We start from the raw sequence: 13,804 nt of genomic DNA on the forward strand, positions 1-13,804 counted from the left end.
GAGCGACGATCAAACGACCATCTCCGCACCGGCCACCGATCCGCGTTTAATGCGCTCTTTTTTTCCTTCACGCAAAACTCTTTTTCTCCTTCCTTCAAAATTGTCAATTCACTTTCCGATTCGCTGCAAATATAGGAATTTCCTTTTTATCGAACTGCACTCTCGCCAAACTGAAATCGAAAGCGAATGGATATCAAAGTGATAACTAAATCGCGGATTTTTATGCATTTATAAGAAATTTGGGTGTGCAAAATTGTATAGAAAAGACATATAAAATATCAAAGGTATAATGCCTCCTATAATGAATTAGTAGATAAAACGATTTTCCACCTAACTCTTAAATATATTCTGAGAAATATGAATTTGCATAAAAATCTACTGCCTAGTGACAATGCAATAGGAAACCAAGTCTATTGCATTAAACGAGATAGTTGATATCGATTACTAAATGCAAATATCTTTTGAAACCGATATCTGGAATATGTCATTTTGTTACTGTTAAATACCTGAGATTTTGTAACTGTTTTGATCATTTTTCTAGAGTTATATTAACTTTATAGCACCTTGATGTAATACTGAAAAGTAGCCATATTAGAATTGCGATTAACAAGAAATGAGTTTTGATTTTCAGTTTTTACTGGCAACGAATTGAAAATATGAAATATACGGTATCATAAATAGTTGTAAGAAGCGTGTACTTTCTAATTTCGTAAAACTATAGGTAGATACAGCTTGGAAGTTCGTCATTCCTGTAGTTACTAACCTGTGTAACTTCTCTATTGATATAAACGTTTTTTAAATGTTGAAAATGAAATTTGTTGGATGCGATGGAAGATTTAGGTAAAAGGCACAAGCACACACCTTGCTACTGTCGACAGCGTCGGCGACTGCTGCAAACTCTCTCTTGCACGTGCACAAGACACATAAACATTTAAACGCATATGTATGTGACTATCTTAACACGAACGACTTTTACAAGTGATATTTTTCAAGATAATGAACTCTAAATATATACGTTACTGTATCTTTACTTTCTTCTTTGATAGTTTACAATACATAACGTAAATATGTATGGAATCAAATGCGATGAATCATATATTTTTGACAATATTCGAATCGAATTAAAGCACACTGAGTCGGCGGTTCATTTGACGAGAACGCCATCTAGGTGTTCTAAATATATTGTATCAGAGGGCGCCATTAGTTCGAGTATTCACTTGTACTTACATATGTGTATGTTTCGTCTGCGTAAATATTTTGCTGTAAACTCCAGAATAATATTGTGGTTATTTGAATTTTTCATGAAATTTATGTGGTATTTGTAGTTACAGAAGGTAAGAATTTGTTTATCTACCTTTTTTTTTAGCGTCTTTTATATATATTGTTTTTAAAATAATGTAAAATTTACTATATGTGTACAAATGAATCATTTAATACAATAGTAGTGTAAGTTAGAAAAGTTGATTATTTGGTAATGAGATGATGCGATAAAGCAAAAATTCTCTAAAGGGTCAACTAGGTGATTCTTACTTATTTTGCTATCCACCATGAAACTAATACAGATATAATTACTCCACTTATGTTTGAACGAGGGTTATGTGTTCAAGATTAATGTTTAACTAAAAAGGCGAAAGACTGACTTATACCACTTTTGCATTAAACGGCTCAACAGTTTTATATTGTATCTATGACAAATATATTGTATCAAAAATATAGCGACATATGGAGGAAAATAAAACTATAGTACATGATCTTAATAAATTGGAAGTTAAGGATGTTTGGAAAGATTTTTATTGTCCAAAATATGTTACCCACCTTTGTCCTAAAACTGACAAATTATCAAAAGAAATATTAGATTTCTACGAACAATTAAAACTGGACACTAATCATATTCTACAAAAATTGGACAAACTCATATCTGATCCTATAACAAGTGATAGCATAGTTCGCATTTGCAGACTTTTATATGATTATCTTGATAAAGTAGGAGATGATGGTTATGTATCCTTTAACAAGCATAATTTTGGTATATTAACTATTTTATTACCAATGAGAGGAATTTCCTTACAAATTCTCAGAAAGTTAAAGATTTACCATTGGTAATAAAAGTATTAAAGTTTTTGGGTGAAAATGTTAAAATGGTTAAAGAATATGAGCTACATCTTGATAGAATGTTAGAGCTTTGTAATGTACCACCCATATTAGAAAAGCCATCTGAAAGTGTAATTCATATTAATATAATGGAACAATATTTTACATTGCTAGGACATCTTCTTGTAGTCTTACCTACAAAGCAGCAAACATTAAAAATTCATAGGGCTCTTGATTCTTTGTTATTAAAAGAACAAATAAGAAATGTCCCTACAATAAAAGTTGAACATTGTCGTAAAGCTATGGAAAATTCAAGGTTACCATTAACTGTGACTGAACTGTTACAAGCTTCTTTTCTAAAAATGTATCCAAAAATTTTAGAACTAGTTTTCTTACTTTCATCTATCTCTCATAAATGTTGTACGTACTGAGAAATCAACATTTTAATTGGAAGGTCTAATAAATATTTAAAGAACTATATTTTCTATTATATTTTTATAATATTAAATAAAGGTTACAGAATGCTGGAAGCTAATATACTCGATGTTATGTTTATAAGAATGGATCTTCCTTATGCAATTCAATTACAATGTACACGGCCTCCTGACTTATTGTTAGATGGGGAAGAATATAGTGATGAAACAACTCTTTTGATAATGAATACTCTGTGGAGCTTGATGAAATTTATTATTTTTTCTGATAATATGCCAAGAAATTTAAAGGAAAATTTGAAACCAACTCATTGTGTTTTATGGTAATATATTTAGGAGTATGAAATAATATATTACACTAATTATGAAATTAATTTATATTGTACAGGGGCCTATGTTATGCTTTCAAGCGACAGATATGTTATAGCCAATATAGAAAGTTTAGTGTCAAAATTAGAAATGAAATTGCTATGATCATTCTTATAATTTCAATTACCTTACCTTCTTGGAACCTTGTTAGTAGTGGTATAGCTGATGCTGTTATTAAATATTTAATTGGAATTGAATTTGGGTCTACTACAATATTTTCAAAAGTGATAAAATTTGGTAGAACTACTGATGATTTGCACTTTGAAAAAACTTTATTATTAATTGTTACACATTTAGCAGAAGTTGATGCTTGTATTTTTGTAATTACTTTCTCTCTTTCTCTCTTTTTTTAATTGTAAGAAACATTTTTATGTTAATGTTAATGTTATCTACAATAGTTAATGATAAAGAGAAAACTGATGCAAACTGTACTCCAAATTGTTAATCCAGATATTGAGGGAACAAAAGTTACTTGGAACACATCTCAATTTTGGGATTTATGGACTCACGCTGTAAATGCTTTATCTATATTGGCACCAAAAATGCCAGAACAATTCATAGAATATGGTGGTGGTATTAGGTAGTCAAAATAGATAAATATACATCTCTCTCTGTTTTTATGATCTAAAATAATTCTTAATATTTTACAGATTATGTGTAATGCTAGAATGGTTTCTAAATACAACATTTGATATCAAAATAGTAATGAATTGTGTAAAAACAATTTGCATAATTATTCTAAGTAATAATAAATATTTATTAGAATACTTCCGAGAATATGGAATTATATCATCATTAATTAGTTAGTCTCTTATCTATACATTATATTGACAAAATTTTGTTACTTTTCAATTCTACAATATATAATAGTTTTTCCTTTTCTATGGACTAAAGAACTTATTAAACATATTTTGAAATTTGAAAAACTCAAAGTAAAGGAGCAAAGAGTTTTAACACTGGCATTAATATCAGTTGAAAGACTCATGAGAAAACAAAAATTTTACCATGATATATATGGAGAGTATAGTATTACATTCATCATGGAACTATTATTTCGTTGTATTTATCAGAAAGGTAGTGAATTCCAACTGGATCAACGGTAATATACGTGTATATAATAACAAAATGAGAATATATAAATATTATCATGTAAAAAATTGTATTAGTCTTCTACTAGCAATAGGCTCATATATTTGGGAATGCATAATATGGTCTCCTAAAAGTCTTGAAAAATTTATTCAGTATGGTGGAGTGTACATTATCCTTGATCTTATTGAAATTGTTCCATATTGTTCTCGTTGCTTATTTCTTGCTGCTTTTACCGACATGTGCGATAATTTTTTTTGTGGGCCATTTTTATGTACATGGAGGGCTACTGATAAAAGAACAGGGTTAATGTCTTTACTAGCAAAAATATGGAGAGAAGAAGAAATACGGATTGAAGTTAAAAGAAATGTGGATGGCACTGTAAAAGGCAAATAATAAAAATAATTTTAATTACTAATATTTTTATAAAAACTTGAATGCACTCTTTACTATCTGTTAGACGTGAAATTACCCCAAATGAGTAAGAAGCAGTGGTTAAATACTTACTGCATAAAATTAGCTAGAGATAATAGTCCAGCAATAATTGACATGATTGGTTCAGTTAGATCAAAAATATATAGTATTTGCAAAATAATTGAAAGAGATAATGAAAAGTATGAAATGGCCAAGGAACATTATAAAAAATTACATGCTAATCTTTCAATGGAAGATAGAGTAAGTTGTACAAAAATATATATTAAATTTCATCCTGTACTTAACATTTGATGTAATTTGTATTGCTTAATATCTTTTCAGATTACAATATCTACCATAGAATTATATTTTACATTGAAATTAGGTCAAGTATGGATAGAAGTTGCTAAATACTTCGAGCAAGTTGGCATTACTCCTCTTGGTATGGATGGTCAAGCACTTTTCTTGATGACTCAGCGTTATCTTTTGTGGGGTAAAATGACAAAAGAGAGACAAGCCAGAATAATACAATCTATAAAAAAAGAGGAAGACATAGAAGAAAAAGACGAATATGCAAGGATCCGTAATTCTAAGCTTATTTTAGCATTAGATGCATTTGATGAAATAGATTATATGTATAGAACGACAGACAGATCATATAGGATAAAGAAAAAGTATGAACAAATACGACAAATTAATTTAGCTTTAAAGTTTCCATCTATCTCAGATGATTCGCATTGTCATAGGACATTCCAAGATAAAATAATGGTTACGGTAAACATGATATACTTGAATTAAGTTTTCAATGCTATATTTTCTTACTATCTGCTTTTCTTTTCAAAAATTAACCTTTTATGTGTAAATACTATTTTCTTCAATCATTTCATACAGGCTATATTTAATCAACATCAAACAATAAGCAGCGGTTTGACAACAGACCCATGTTCGAGTCAAATGAAATTGGGGAAAATTCTCCCTATTTCTCCTTGTGATTCCTACATTTCTGACATAACATATGATTCTGAATTACTTCCATCTTCTTTATCAAGTATCTGTCTCTCTAACATAGAAAAGTTTTTAGAAAATTAATAATTCCTAATAATTTAAGATGATAAATTAAAAATTTTATTTAGTAAATGCTAAATTTTGTTTGAATAAACTCCAGTATTATCATCTTTGGAGACTATAGAAATCTTTATTGCCGACATGAATAATATAAATATCATTTTTCTCCTTTTTTGAAACATTTTGATAATAATTAAAATACAATTTAAAAAATGAACTTTTCACTTTTATCGAATAAGAGAAATTGAGGTAAAATATTTGTATGTTTTATTATTTCCTTTTAATAATCAATATTGAATCTTTTATCGGTGTTATAAAAGAAATCCTTATTTAACAAAAGTTTTAACAAATTAATAAAAAATCGAAAGTTTCTCCAATAGATATATCGGGTAAAGCTAGCGACGACTTGATTGGTTCCTATCGCTTGATTATCTGAACTGTAGATTCATTATTATCTAGATAATGTAACAGATACTCTAGCTGGAGAACGTATGAAGAATGCGGCGGCAAGTCAGTGAGTGCCAACATGCCGTTCCTGCCACAAGCGATCGTCGTTGTCTTTCTCATCCGTCTGGTACCGGTTTAAAGACGTGTCGTGGACCAAGTGCTGGGCTGCCTGTCTCGCCTTCTCGCGTACAATTCGTGCCTGCTCGTGAATGAAACATATAAATCGCCGTATAAACCGCACGTTCATGTTCAAATAGCCATCCGTCATAGAAAATCGTGTTTTCGATGACATTTGTGACTATCGTGGTGAACGTTTATGTAAGACGGCCGATTAAACCTAGCCCAAATTGTTTCGTCGATTACGATTTCCCAAACTTTTCACCTGATTTCCTTTTCTAGCATCGGTTTACCTCTCATCCGACATTTCGTTTATTGGGGTGTTTCCATCTTTATCTCTCGTTTCTCATTTCATCTTTATCGTTTCCCCATACCCCCTCCCTCTGTTCATCCTTCCGTCATCGTCTGGTCGACCGCGGGAGGCAGACGGGACACGAAGCGCACGGATTTATATTCGTGTAGCGCAGGAGAGTTTAGCAGCCTCGTAAATATGGCGTGTGAACGGTGGTGTTTTAACCGTGGCTGTGACGAAGCTCCTCGACGATGGCTCTACATCCTGTTCCTGGCCTTCTGTGTGCTCGAGCATCTCGGTTCGAGCATCGCGGACAGCGAGTTCAGTGAGTCTTTTCAACTTGTTGCACCTCCCATGCTTTCTTCTCTTTCCCGAGAACGAGTCGAGAAAGAGAGCCTGTTTCTCCACGGTCGGGAAAAGAAATCGCTTCGTAGCTAGGAAAGACGCTTCGCAGATTATCTACCCCAGGAACCAGATAAGAAGATCAATCGAGAAAAAGAGAGAAAGAGGAAAGAAACATTTCTTCTCGTCGATGGTACGAACGAGAAAACGGACGTACGGTTCTTCCTACGCGTGCTACTACGCAATTTCACTTGTAGCGTGACTGTCCCCTTTAAAGAAACAACTTCCCTCGTCTTCGTCCTTTCTGTTACATGGTTTCGGTCGTGGTAACGAAACTCGTTCGTCGAGTCTAACCGCATTCGTTAATTATACATATTTTTACTCTTACTTAAGAAGCGATTAATCCATTATTTTTTTACAAAAAAATACCCTCCTTCATTCTTAAATAAATTCCTCTTCCTCTCTTTTTATTCGACAACTTCTTGCTTATTCGAATCTGAGAATCTGATGATTAATACCATCCTCATTAGGAAGATTGTAATGCGGTGATATGTTATCATTGCAATTATGTAATTACATAGCCTTGACATACAATAGATAAAAGGAAATATCTATTTCTATATATATATTAATTAGAAGGATTTCTGGAATGGATGATGGAAGTCTGCCTGAAAGCGATAACGCGATCGACGACAACCAGTAATATGCTTTGTTTTGTCCTGTTTATGTTATTCGATCCCGTTCATTCTATCGATCGTGACGGCAATTTTTTGGAGTCGTTAACCTTTCTCGTTATACATACGCGTTTATCTCGGTTACTATTAGGAAAACAAAATTACTTTTTTCCTTTCGCGGAATTTTTTGCTAAGTGCTTTGTAATTTTCTATTGTAACAGTAACGTATGGTATACGTGCAATACAGAATGCTTCATGAAAACTTCCACGACATGACAAGATATTTGAGAGGCGGAGCCAAGTTTTAGATTTAACAATAATAATTCATCTATGGACATTTATATATTTATAGGAAGTTTAACGATGAAAAAATATCTAGAACGATATAAAAGTATAGAAAATATTGAAAGTACGCGGTCTTTTAGCAGCTGCTTAGGTTCTAATCCTTTAATTGTAATCATAAAAATATTAATTTACATAAACTTGCGCGCAGTCTAATAATAATAGTAATTAACAGAGAAGTTAAGTTTTCTAACCTTGCTGTTGCGTCGAAGAAACAGCGAGTCAGGGAGAGATGGGGGAAGGAGAAAAAAATAAAAAAAAAAAACACGTGCGACGTAATCTTTTTCCATGCACGGATTGGACGATGGTTGAAATTTCTGAAATGACAGATCGAAAGGTTATCAAGGTTCGTTGTGTCTCTTTAGATTTCTCCCGCACAGTCGATTCTGTTCATAATTTTGTGGAATGTCGCTGTTCATGCGAACCTGCCACAATGGCCACAGGGCCACCAGTGTTTTATCTACGCGCGCCATGGTGAAACGTTGTGGCATGTTTCTTTTTGTTTATTATTCTGTTAATGCGATGTAACGGAAATACCGTACTTTATTTTTATTTAACGTTTAATCTTTTTAAGTCGAGTCTCTCTTCTTGCCGTTTTAATACGTATCATCCATACGTATTATTTACGTATACGCCCGATTCGTCCATTCTTTTTTTCTTCGTGCTATAATTGAACATTGCTATACTACTTTCAAGACAGACGTATTAATATTTTAAATACGTTAGCAATATAATTTTCATTTTCGTTTCCCATCATTTCTTTCGCATACAAATCGACATTGCCGTACAATTTTTGCGGAACATTTTAAATACGCCAGCGATATACTTATTAACCTTGCAATTTTCAACAGAGAAATGCCTGATAGCTTATAATTATTATAATTATTGAAATTACGCAGAAAAGGTAATATTTGCTAATAAATGATGCAATAGATATATAAAAAATATTTCTGCGTAGAATACGAATACGATTTTTCTCTACGAGCAATTTTGTAAATTTATATTTTTACGCGTCGTTAATTTTGGCAACGTACTTCATTTGGTTATATCGAAAAAGATAATGTTCGTTATATACGAGTTAATTGTTGCAAATTTTGCCACGCAACATTTAATGCGCATAACTATTACGTAACAGATGGCCAAGGACTTATCTCACTCTGTGTTTCATTTACTTCCTTTCCTCTCACTTGTTTCGTTACCGTTCCTAGATATATTCATATCCTATACATAAAGTCGTAGCTGCAAGCATGAATCAACGCGTTATTTTCTTTTTCTCCCTTTATCGAATAACGCATTAAAATGCCATTAGCTGTTTGATCTCGTTTACGTTAAACTCTCGCTCGGTAAAATTACAAGTATGAAAAAGTCCTTGAAAGAATCAATAGACTATTCTGTAATCAGCGTGTTGTGAGTTAACCACTGTTTAACTACTTTCATGAATAATTTATTTTTCGTTATGTAACAATAAACGAAGTTGATTACCTTACAATTCAGTCTCAATATACGATGAAGATAATCCATACTAGTTTTATAAACAATCTACTTCCGTTACATAGTAATATAAAAAAAAGTAATAATTAAATTCCTTTCAAATCAAGGAACCAACTCGATTTTGCTTCAAACTTGCGAGCACGTTTCGAGTCAAATGAAACAGCGAGTTTACATTGGCAAAGCGTTTCAGATCGCTCGATTAACGAGCATGAGAGTAAAAAATTGAAAGAATATTTCAGCAGTTCAGCAGGTTGCAACTAACGCGGCGGCCTCATTTGAACAAAGTTAAGGCTTCGTACTCTTTATTGTTAGCAGTAGGAAAGTTCAATGAAAGAATAAAACCGCAATGCGTGATTGTAATACGACTATACGCTAGAGTCAATATATACATAGGTTAACCTTTAGATATCGATTTGAGTAAATGTCAACCAAATCGTAGGAAATGTTCCGTTCTTACATTAATCATCCATTGCCAAGATTACTTTGACATAGCGTATACATTTTGCAAGGATCGGAAAATTACCTTTCGATAAGGGCTTTATATCCGATATTATATTACGCTATATTATATCTACTGATAATGGATTAAAGAAACTTCAAATATTTCCATGTATCTTAAAATTAAAAAAAAAGGATGTTAAAAAAACAGAAGATAGAACGTTTTAATGAAGGAGGGAATTACCGAGATAGAGAGCCGAGAATCGTGACGAATCTATTTCGCAAAGCACCAAGAATCGTATAGGTTCACACGTTTGTGATACACGATGGCATCGCGATGGTATTGGTTAGCACGATTGCCCCATCGATTCCATTATTTTTTCCTGTGGCCCGATTCTCGAAGGCCCCTTCTCGGAACTCTCGTTTCGAACAAAAAGGGTGCTTGTACGAGTGCCGGTAGCAGTGTGTATAGCTCGTTTCGAGTGGTTTTCACGGCGACAATCGACGACTCGGTCCTCGATCGGAACGAAGCGGTAGAGAAGGCGTGACGAGAGTGGCCACTCGCGTGAAACAAGTCGAAATTACCGGCACAAAGGACTGCGAAACGCGAGCGATCCTCTCAGCGGAGGAAAAGCGGGATTGCGCTTTCCAAGCTTCATCTCCTCTTACTCCTTTGATTTTTCTGCCGATTGGCTGCACGCACGAATGCACCACGTTCATTTCAAGGTTAAAGAAACAATTCAGCGACAGTGGCAGAGTTGTACACTGTTGTTCCACGGTTCTACTACAGCGGGTCCTGAATGTTTCCGCAAGTTTTTAAACAGTTTTGAAAGAGCGTGATTCGACCGAAGAGTCGAGTTGTTATTTAAAATTGCTTTCACAATTTTCCATACGTTTTGGTAAACATACGTGTCTAAGTATGATACATTTTTACGGCTAGTATTATTCTTCCGCAATATATTCCATTATATATCCTTCCGTGATATATTCTTACTTAATGCCAAATCATATTTACGTAGCATTTCAAACATACGATATGCATACATTTACGATGTTTTCATACCGCTTGCTCGTATTCTCGTGCTAAATGTTTACTTCGCTTATCAATGATACTTCATCAGAGATATGTTTACATAAACCTGAGCGATACGAAGCCATCGCACCACCAACTCTCACACGATACACGCGATATTTGCACGTTTTTATAGCCTAACCGTTGTACTTTCTCGCGGGCTTGTATTTTCGATGGTATTCCACGAAAGCGCAGATTACTTGGCAAAATAAACATTTCGTGGAAGTTTGTTCCAACCGTGTAATCGAACCTCGACGTGAAATTTGGATGTAAATATTTGTGGCCTGATAGTGTGTTTAATTTTTGAGTATTTGACAAAGGATCAACGTTGCATTTAGTGCAACCTTTCATTCTTTAATCTATTTCAGTTAATTTATATCGTTGAATTCTTCATATTCCGATCGAATCGTAAGTACGATTAACAGTTTGCCACTGTTAAAAAAAAAGAAAAAAAATAATTCAGTAACGATAACTTTCCCGCAAAATAATTTTGATGCTTCCCTAATTTCATGCATAACACGTTGTTTTGTTGGAAATGTTCCTTATCTTGGCCGATCGTAGGAGTTCACGATACTCGTTTGCATTTTCATTGTAACGTTTGCACAACCATAACACACACAGATATTAGATAAATTATCCGTGAATCATATCTGCTGTTAGATTTCTACAGCACGGAAAGTTCAACGTTCCTCTCGAATTAGTTCTTCGGATCGACGCTTGCGTTATTTGCGTCACGATCCAACTAATAATAGAAAACATCTAGACCTCGTGACAATATATCGGACCCCATATTTCACTGTATTATTCGCTCAAGCGATATTTTAATATTCATTAAAAAAAAAAAAAAAAAAAAATCAAGCAGGAATCAATGCGTAGAATTAATTTGTTCATATATAACGCCCCTACCATACGTATCATCAAAATTTTCGTATTCCTTATCGAACAAAAAGCCATTTCCTATTCTTGTTAAATCAGTTTAAACATTTACCTTGTCTGTTCAAGCCTACTTTATATTCATTTTATAGAGAAACGTTCCACTTTTATGTATCGGAATGCAATAACTGAATTTATTAGATCGTGAATAAATTCTTATCGATAGATGTTTAACAGACGATTATTCCGAGTGTTTGTTGCATTTATGAAAAATTTAGAAGCGTAAAAACCTATAGACTGCACGCAATATGCGAGCATACAACGCATAAAATATTCAGACTAGACTACTTATTACGCATAAACAAGCGCAGTCTAGACACTTGTTAACTTCACTCAATTTCAATGAACGGTTTATAATTTGTTCATATTAATTTCTCACGTGTGCAAAAGTACTCGCATGCGTTGTAGGAATTTCTTTTCGCAGTTGATACACGTCGCGCAATCGCAGCACATTTTGCGAGAAGTTGGAGAGAGATGGCCGCAACGGTCAAAGGTGTGCGAGAAGTCGAACCAATCGAACACTTGCACAACAATTTGCATTTTCAAACTGCCAACAGCAACAATTTCTTGCCCGAAGAAGAATTTTTATAGCGTTACGCAGATCAGATTAAATTTTAGATTTTTTTTTATCGAACAAATATATGAAATTGTACCTATTTTCGAGCGTGCTTGCTCGTTTGTCTGTGCGTTACTACCTAGTTAAGTTATGGCTTTTAGTAGAATATGTTTCTTCCTTTTGTTCCTCCTCCCAAACGTAAACGTCCTTTGCACCCGTTTGGCTGCGTGCCATCGCATTCGAAGAAACCATCTGAAATAATAAATTTCCTGTTTTGAGTTTGTTTCGTGCCTATCGCGTTTGGCTTAACTTTCAAGAGCGATCTTTACTGAGCATTCAGACAGATCAATATTATCGTCAATATTTGAGTTTTTATCGACGTTATACGTACATATATCGGTCGTCTGAACGCTGTTTGAGAACTACGCTTTGGTATGAGAGAACTTGGTGCTGGGAACTTGGAGAACATCTCTTCGACGAATTTTAGGCACAGCTGGGACATGTTAAAATTAATAATTATCGTTATCAGCCGGATTGCGGATACTTATGCAAATTCCTATTTTTACGGATATAATTAAAAAAATGGAATCTAAGCGAAGAATCATTTTACTCGCAAAATATTATCTGGGCTACGAATGTTTACGCTATTATGGGAAATTTATAGTAGGATAATACGTCGAAAGTAAGCGTACTTCTTCTAATATTCGGTAGAAAATTTCTGATTTACCTTCCATTCGTTTAATCGTATTTGCAATCTAGTTATGATAATTAGTACCGTAGTTTGAATATTTTATACGTTTTTCCATTTTTATTTCTACGTTACGTGCCATTCTGTGCAATTTTGCAGTTTCAGATTTCCTATAAGCGCGCAAAGAAACCGCGGTCTGATTATCAGAATCGTAGAACGTTTGGGACCAAATGATTTACGGGATGCGGGAAAAATTTGCAGATGTCGGCTCTAATTACAGAATATTTCCCCTATCTTTTATCGAAAATGCAACGTTCGAACGAGTGCGAATCACAGGCTAGAATTTGAACTGCTATCGACGGAGGGGGAAAAATGGCTTCAAACGCGAAGAGATACGCAGTAACGCGCGAATGTATTTGAACTCTTATCGCGGAAAACGCTTGCGAATATGTGTACGCTTTATCTGTTACTGAAATTTCATCTGCGCTGTAACGATACACGGCTCTCCTGATTACATTGATAAAATCTGAAACCAAAAATATAAATATTACATACGTATTACGAGTCATTTACAGGGAACATATAATTAGCGTGAAAGAGGTGGCCATAAGTATTATAACTTATTAATACTTAATCCAATGTCTAATTAACTTATTAATACAACGAAGGATCAAATGAAAACTGTTCGAATACCTCGGTGAAAGTACCTCTGCGAAGTGCAATACGCTTGCGATAAATATCTTATAATTTATAATATGTACGCGTTCAGATTAGTTTTAAATTTGGTCGATACCATCATCGCAATAATTGTTTCACTGTAGCGTTAATGAAATTTCTAAATGTTCTTTTCCACATGAATAATATATTCATGAGTAATCTCTGTAAGCGTCGAGACACTTTCGCGAGCCATTGTATGATTTCTCGTTCCAACTCTACGGTTTACTAACATTATTAAC

General features: G+C 33.7%; 3 protein-coding genes and 1 long non-coding RNA gene across 6 annotated transcripts in view; 3 read left to right on the forward strand and 1 right to left on the reverse strand.

The window, feature by feature from the left end:
• Positions 1-73: 73 nt before the first annotated feature.
• LOC125386090 lies at positions 74-877 on the reverse strand. The gene is made up of 2 exons (XR_007225941.1): positions 764-877; positions 74-170 (listed from the first exon to the last, which is right to left on the reverse strand). It is a non-coding gene; the product is annotated as an uncharacterized LOC125386090 (long non-coding RNA).
• Positions 878-1,174: 297 nt separating this feature from the next.
• On the forward strand, positions 1,175-3,470 carry LOC125386087 (cilia- and flagella-associated protein 69-like). 3 transcript variants are annotated; one of them, XM_048410887.1, is made up of 6 exons: positions 1,175-1,334; positions 1,717-2,001; positions 2,079-2,511; positions 2,605-2,845; positions 2,911-3,246; positions 3,342-3,470. In XM_048410887.1, the coding sequence occupies exons 2-5, from the start codon at positions 1,723-1,725 to the stop codon at positions 3,242-3,244; spliced, it is 1,287 nt and encodes a 428-aa protein (XP_048266844.1). In that variant the 5' UTR covers positions 1,175-1,334; positions 1,717-1,722; the 3' UTR covers positions 3,245-3,246; positions 3,342-3,470. The 3 variants fall into 3 exon arrangements, with proteins under 3 accessions (XP_048266844.1, XP_048266845.1, XP_048266846.1); XM_048410889.1 differs by lacking the exon at positions 2,911-3,246 and having other exon boundaries at positions 1,177-1,334; positions 3,342-3,419; XM_048410888.1 differs by lacking the exon at positions 3,342-3,470 and having other exon boundaries at positions 1,176-1,334; positions 2,605-3,145.
• Positions 3,245-5,566, forward strand: LOC100651729. Its single transcript, XM_020865875.2, has 7 exons — positions 3,245-3,471; positions 3,542-3,693; positions 3,786-3,990; positions 4,058-4,365; positions 4,438-4,652; positions 4,734-5,165; positions 5,283-5,566. The coding sequence occupies exons 1-7, from the start codon at positions 3,293-3,295 to the stop codon at positions 5,478-5,480; spliced, it is 1,689 nt and encodes a 562-aa protein (XP_020721534.2). The 5' UTR covers positions 3,245-3,292; the 3' UTR covers positions 5,481-5,566.
• A 380-nt stretch (positions 5,567-5,946) lies between these two features.
• LOC100650251 (plexin domain-containing protein 2) overlaps positions 5,947-13,804 on the forward strand; it is a 46,392-nt gene continuing 38,534 nt past the window's right edge. Inside the window, exon 1 of the mRNA XM_003399868.4 lies at positions 5,947-6,637. Coding sequence (XP_003399916.1) covers positions 6,511-6,637 — 127 coding nt within the window. The 5' untranslated portion in view covers positions 5,947-6,510. The remainder of the gene's footprint in view (positions 6,638-13,804) is intronic.

The sequence above is a fragment of the Bombus terrestris genome, chromosome 12, assembly GCF_910591885.1.
Source record: "Bombus terrestris chromosome 12, iyBomTerr1.2, whole genome shotgun sequence".
Taxonomy (NCBI): Eukaryota; Metazoa; Arthropoda; class Insecta; order Hymenoptera; family Apidae; genus Bombus; species Bombus terrestris.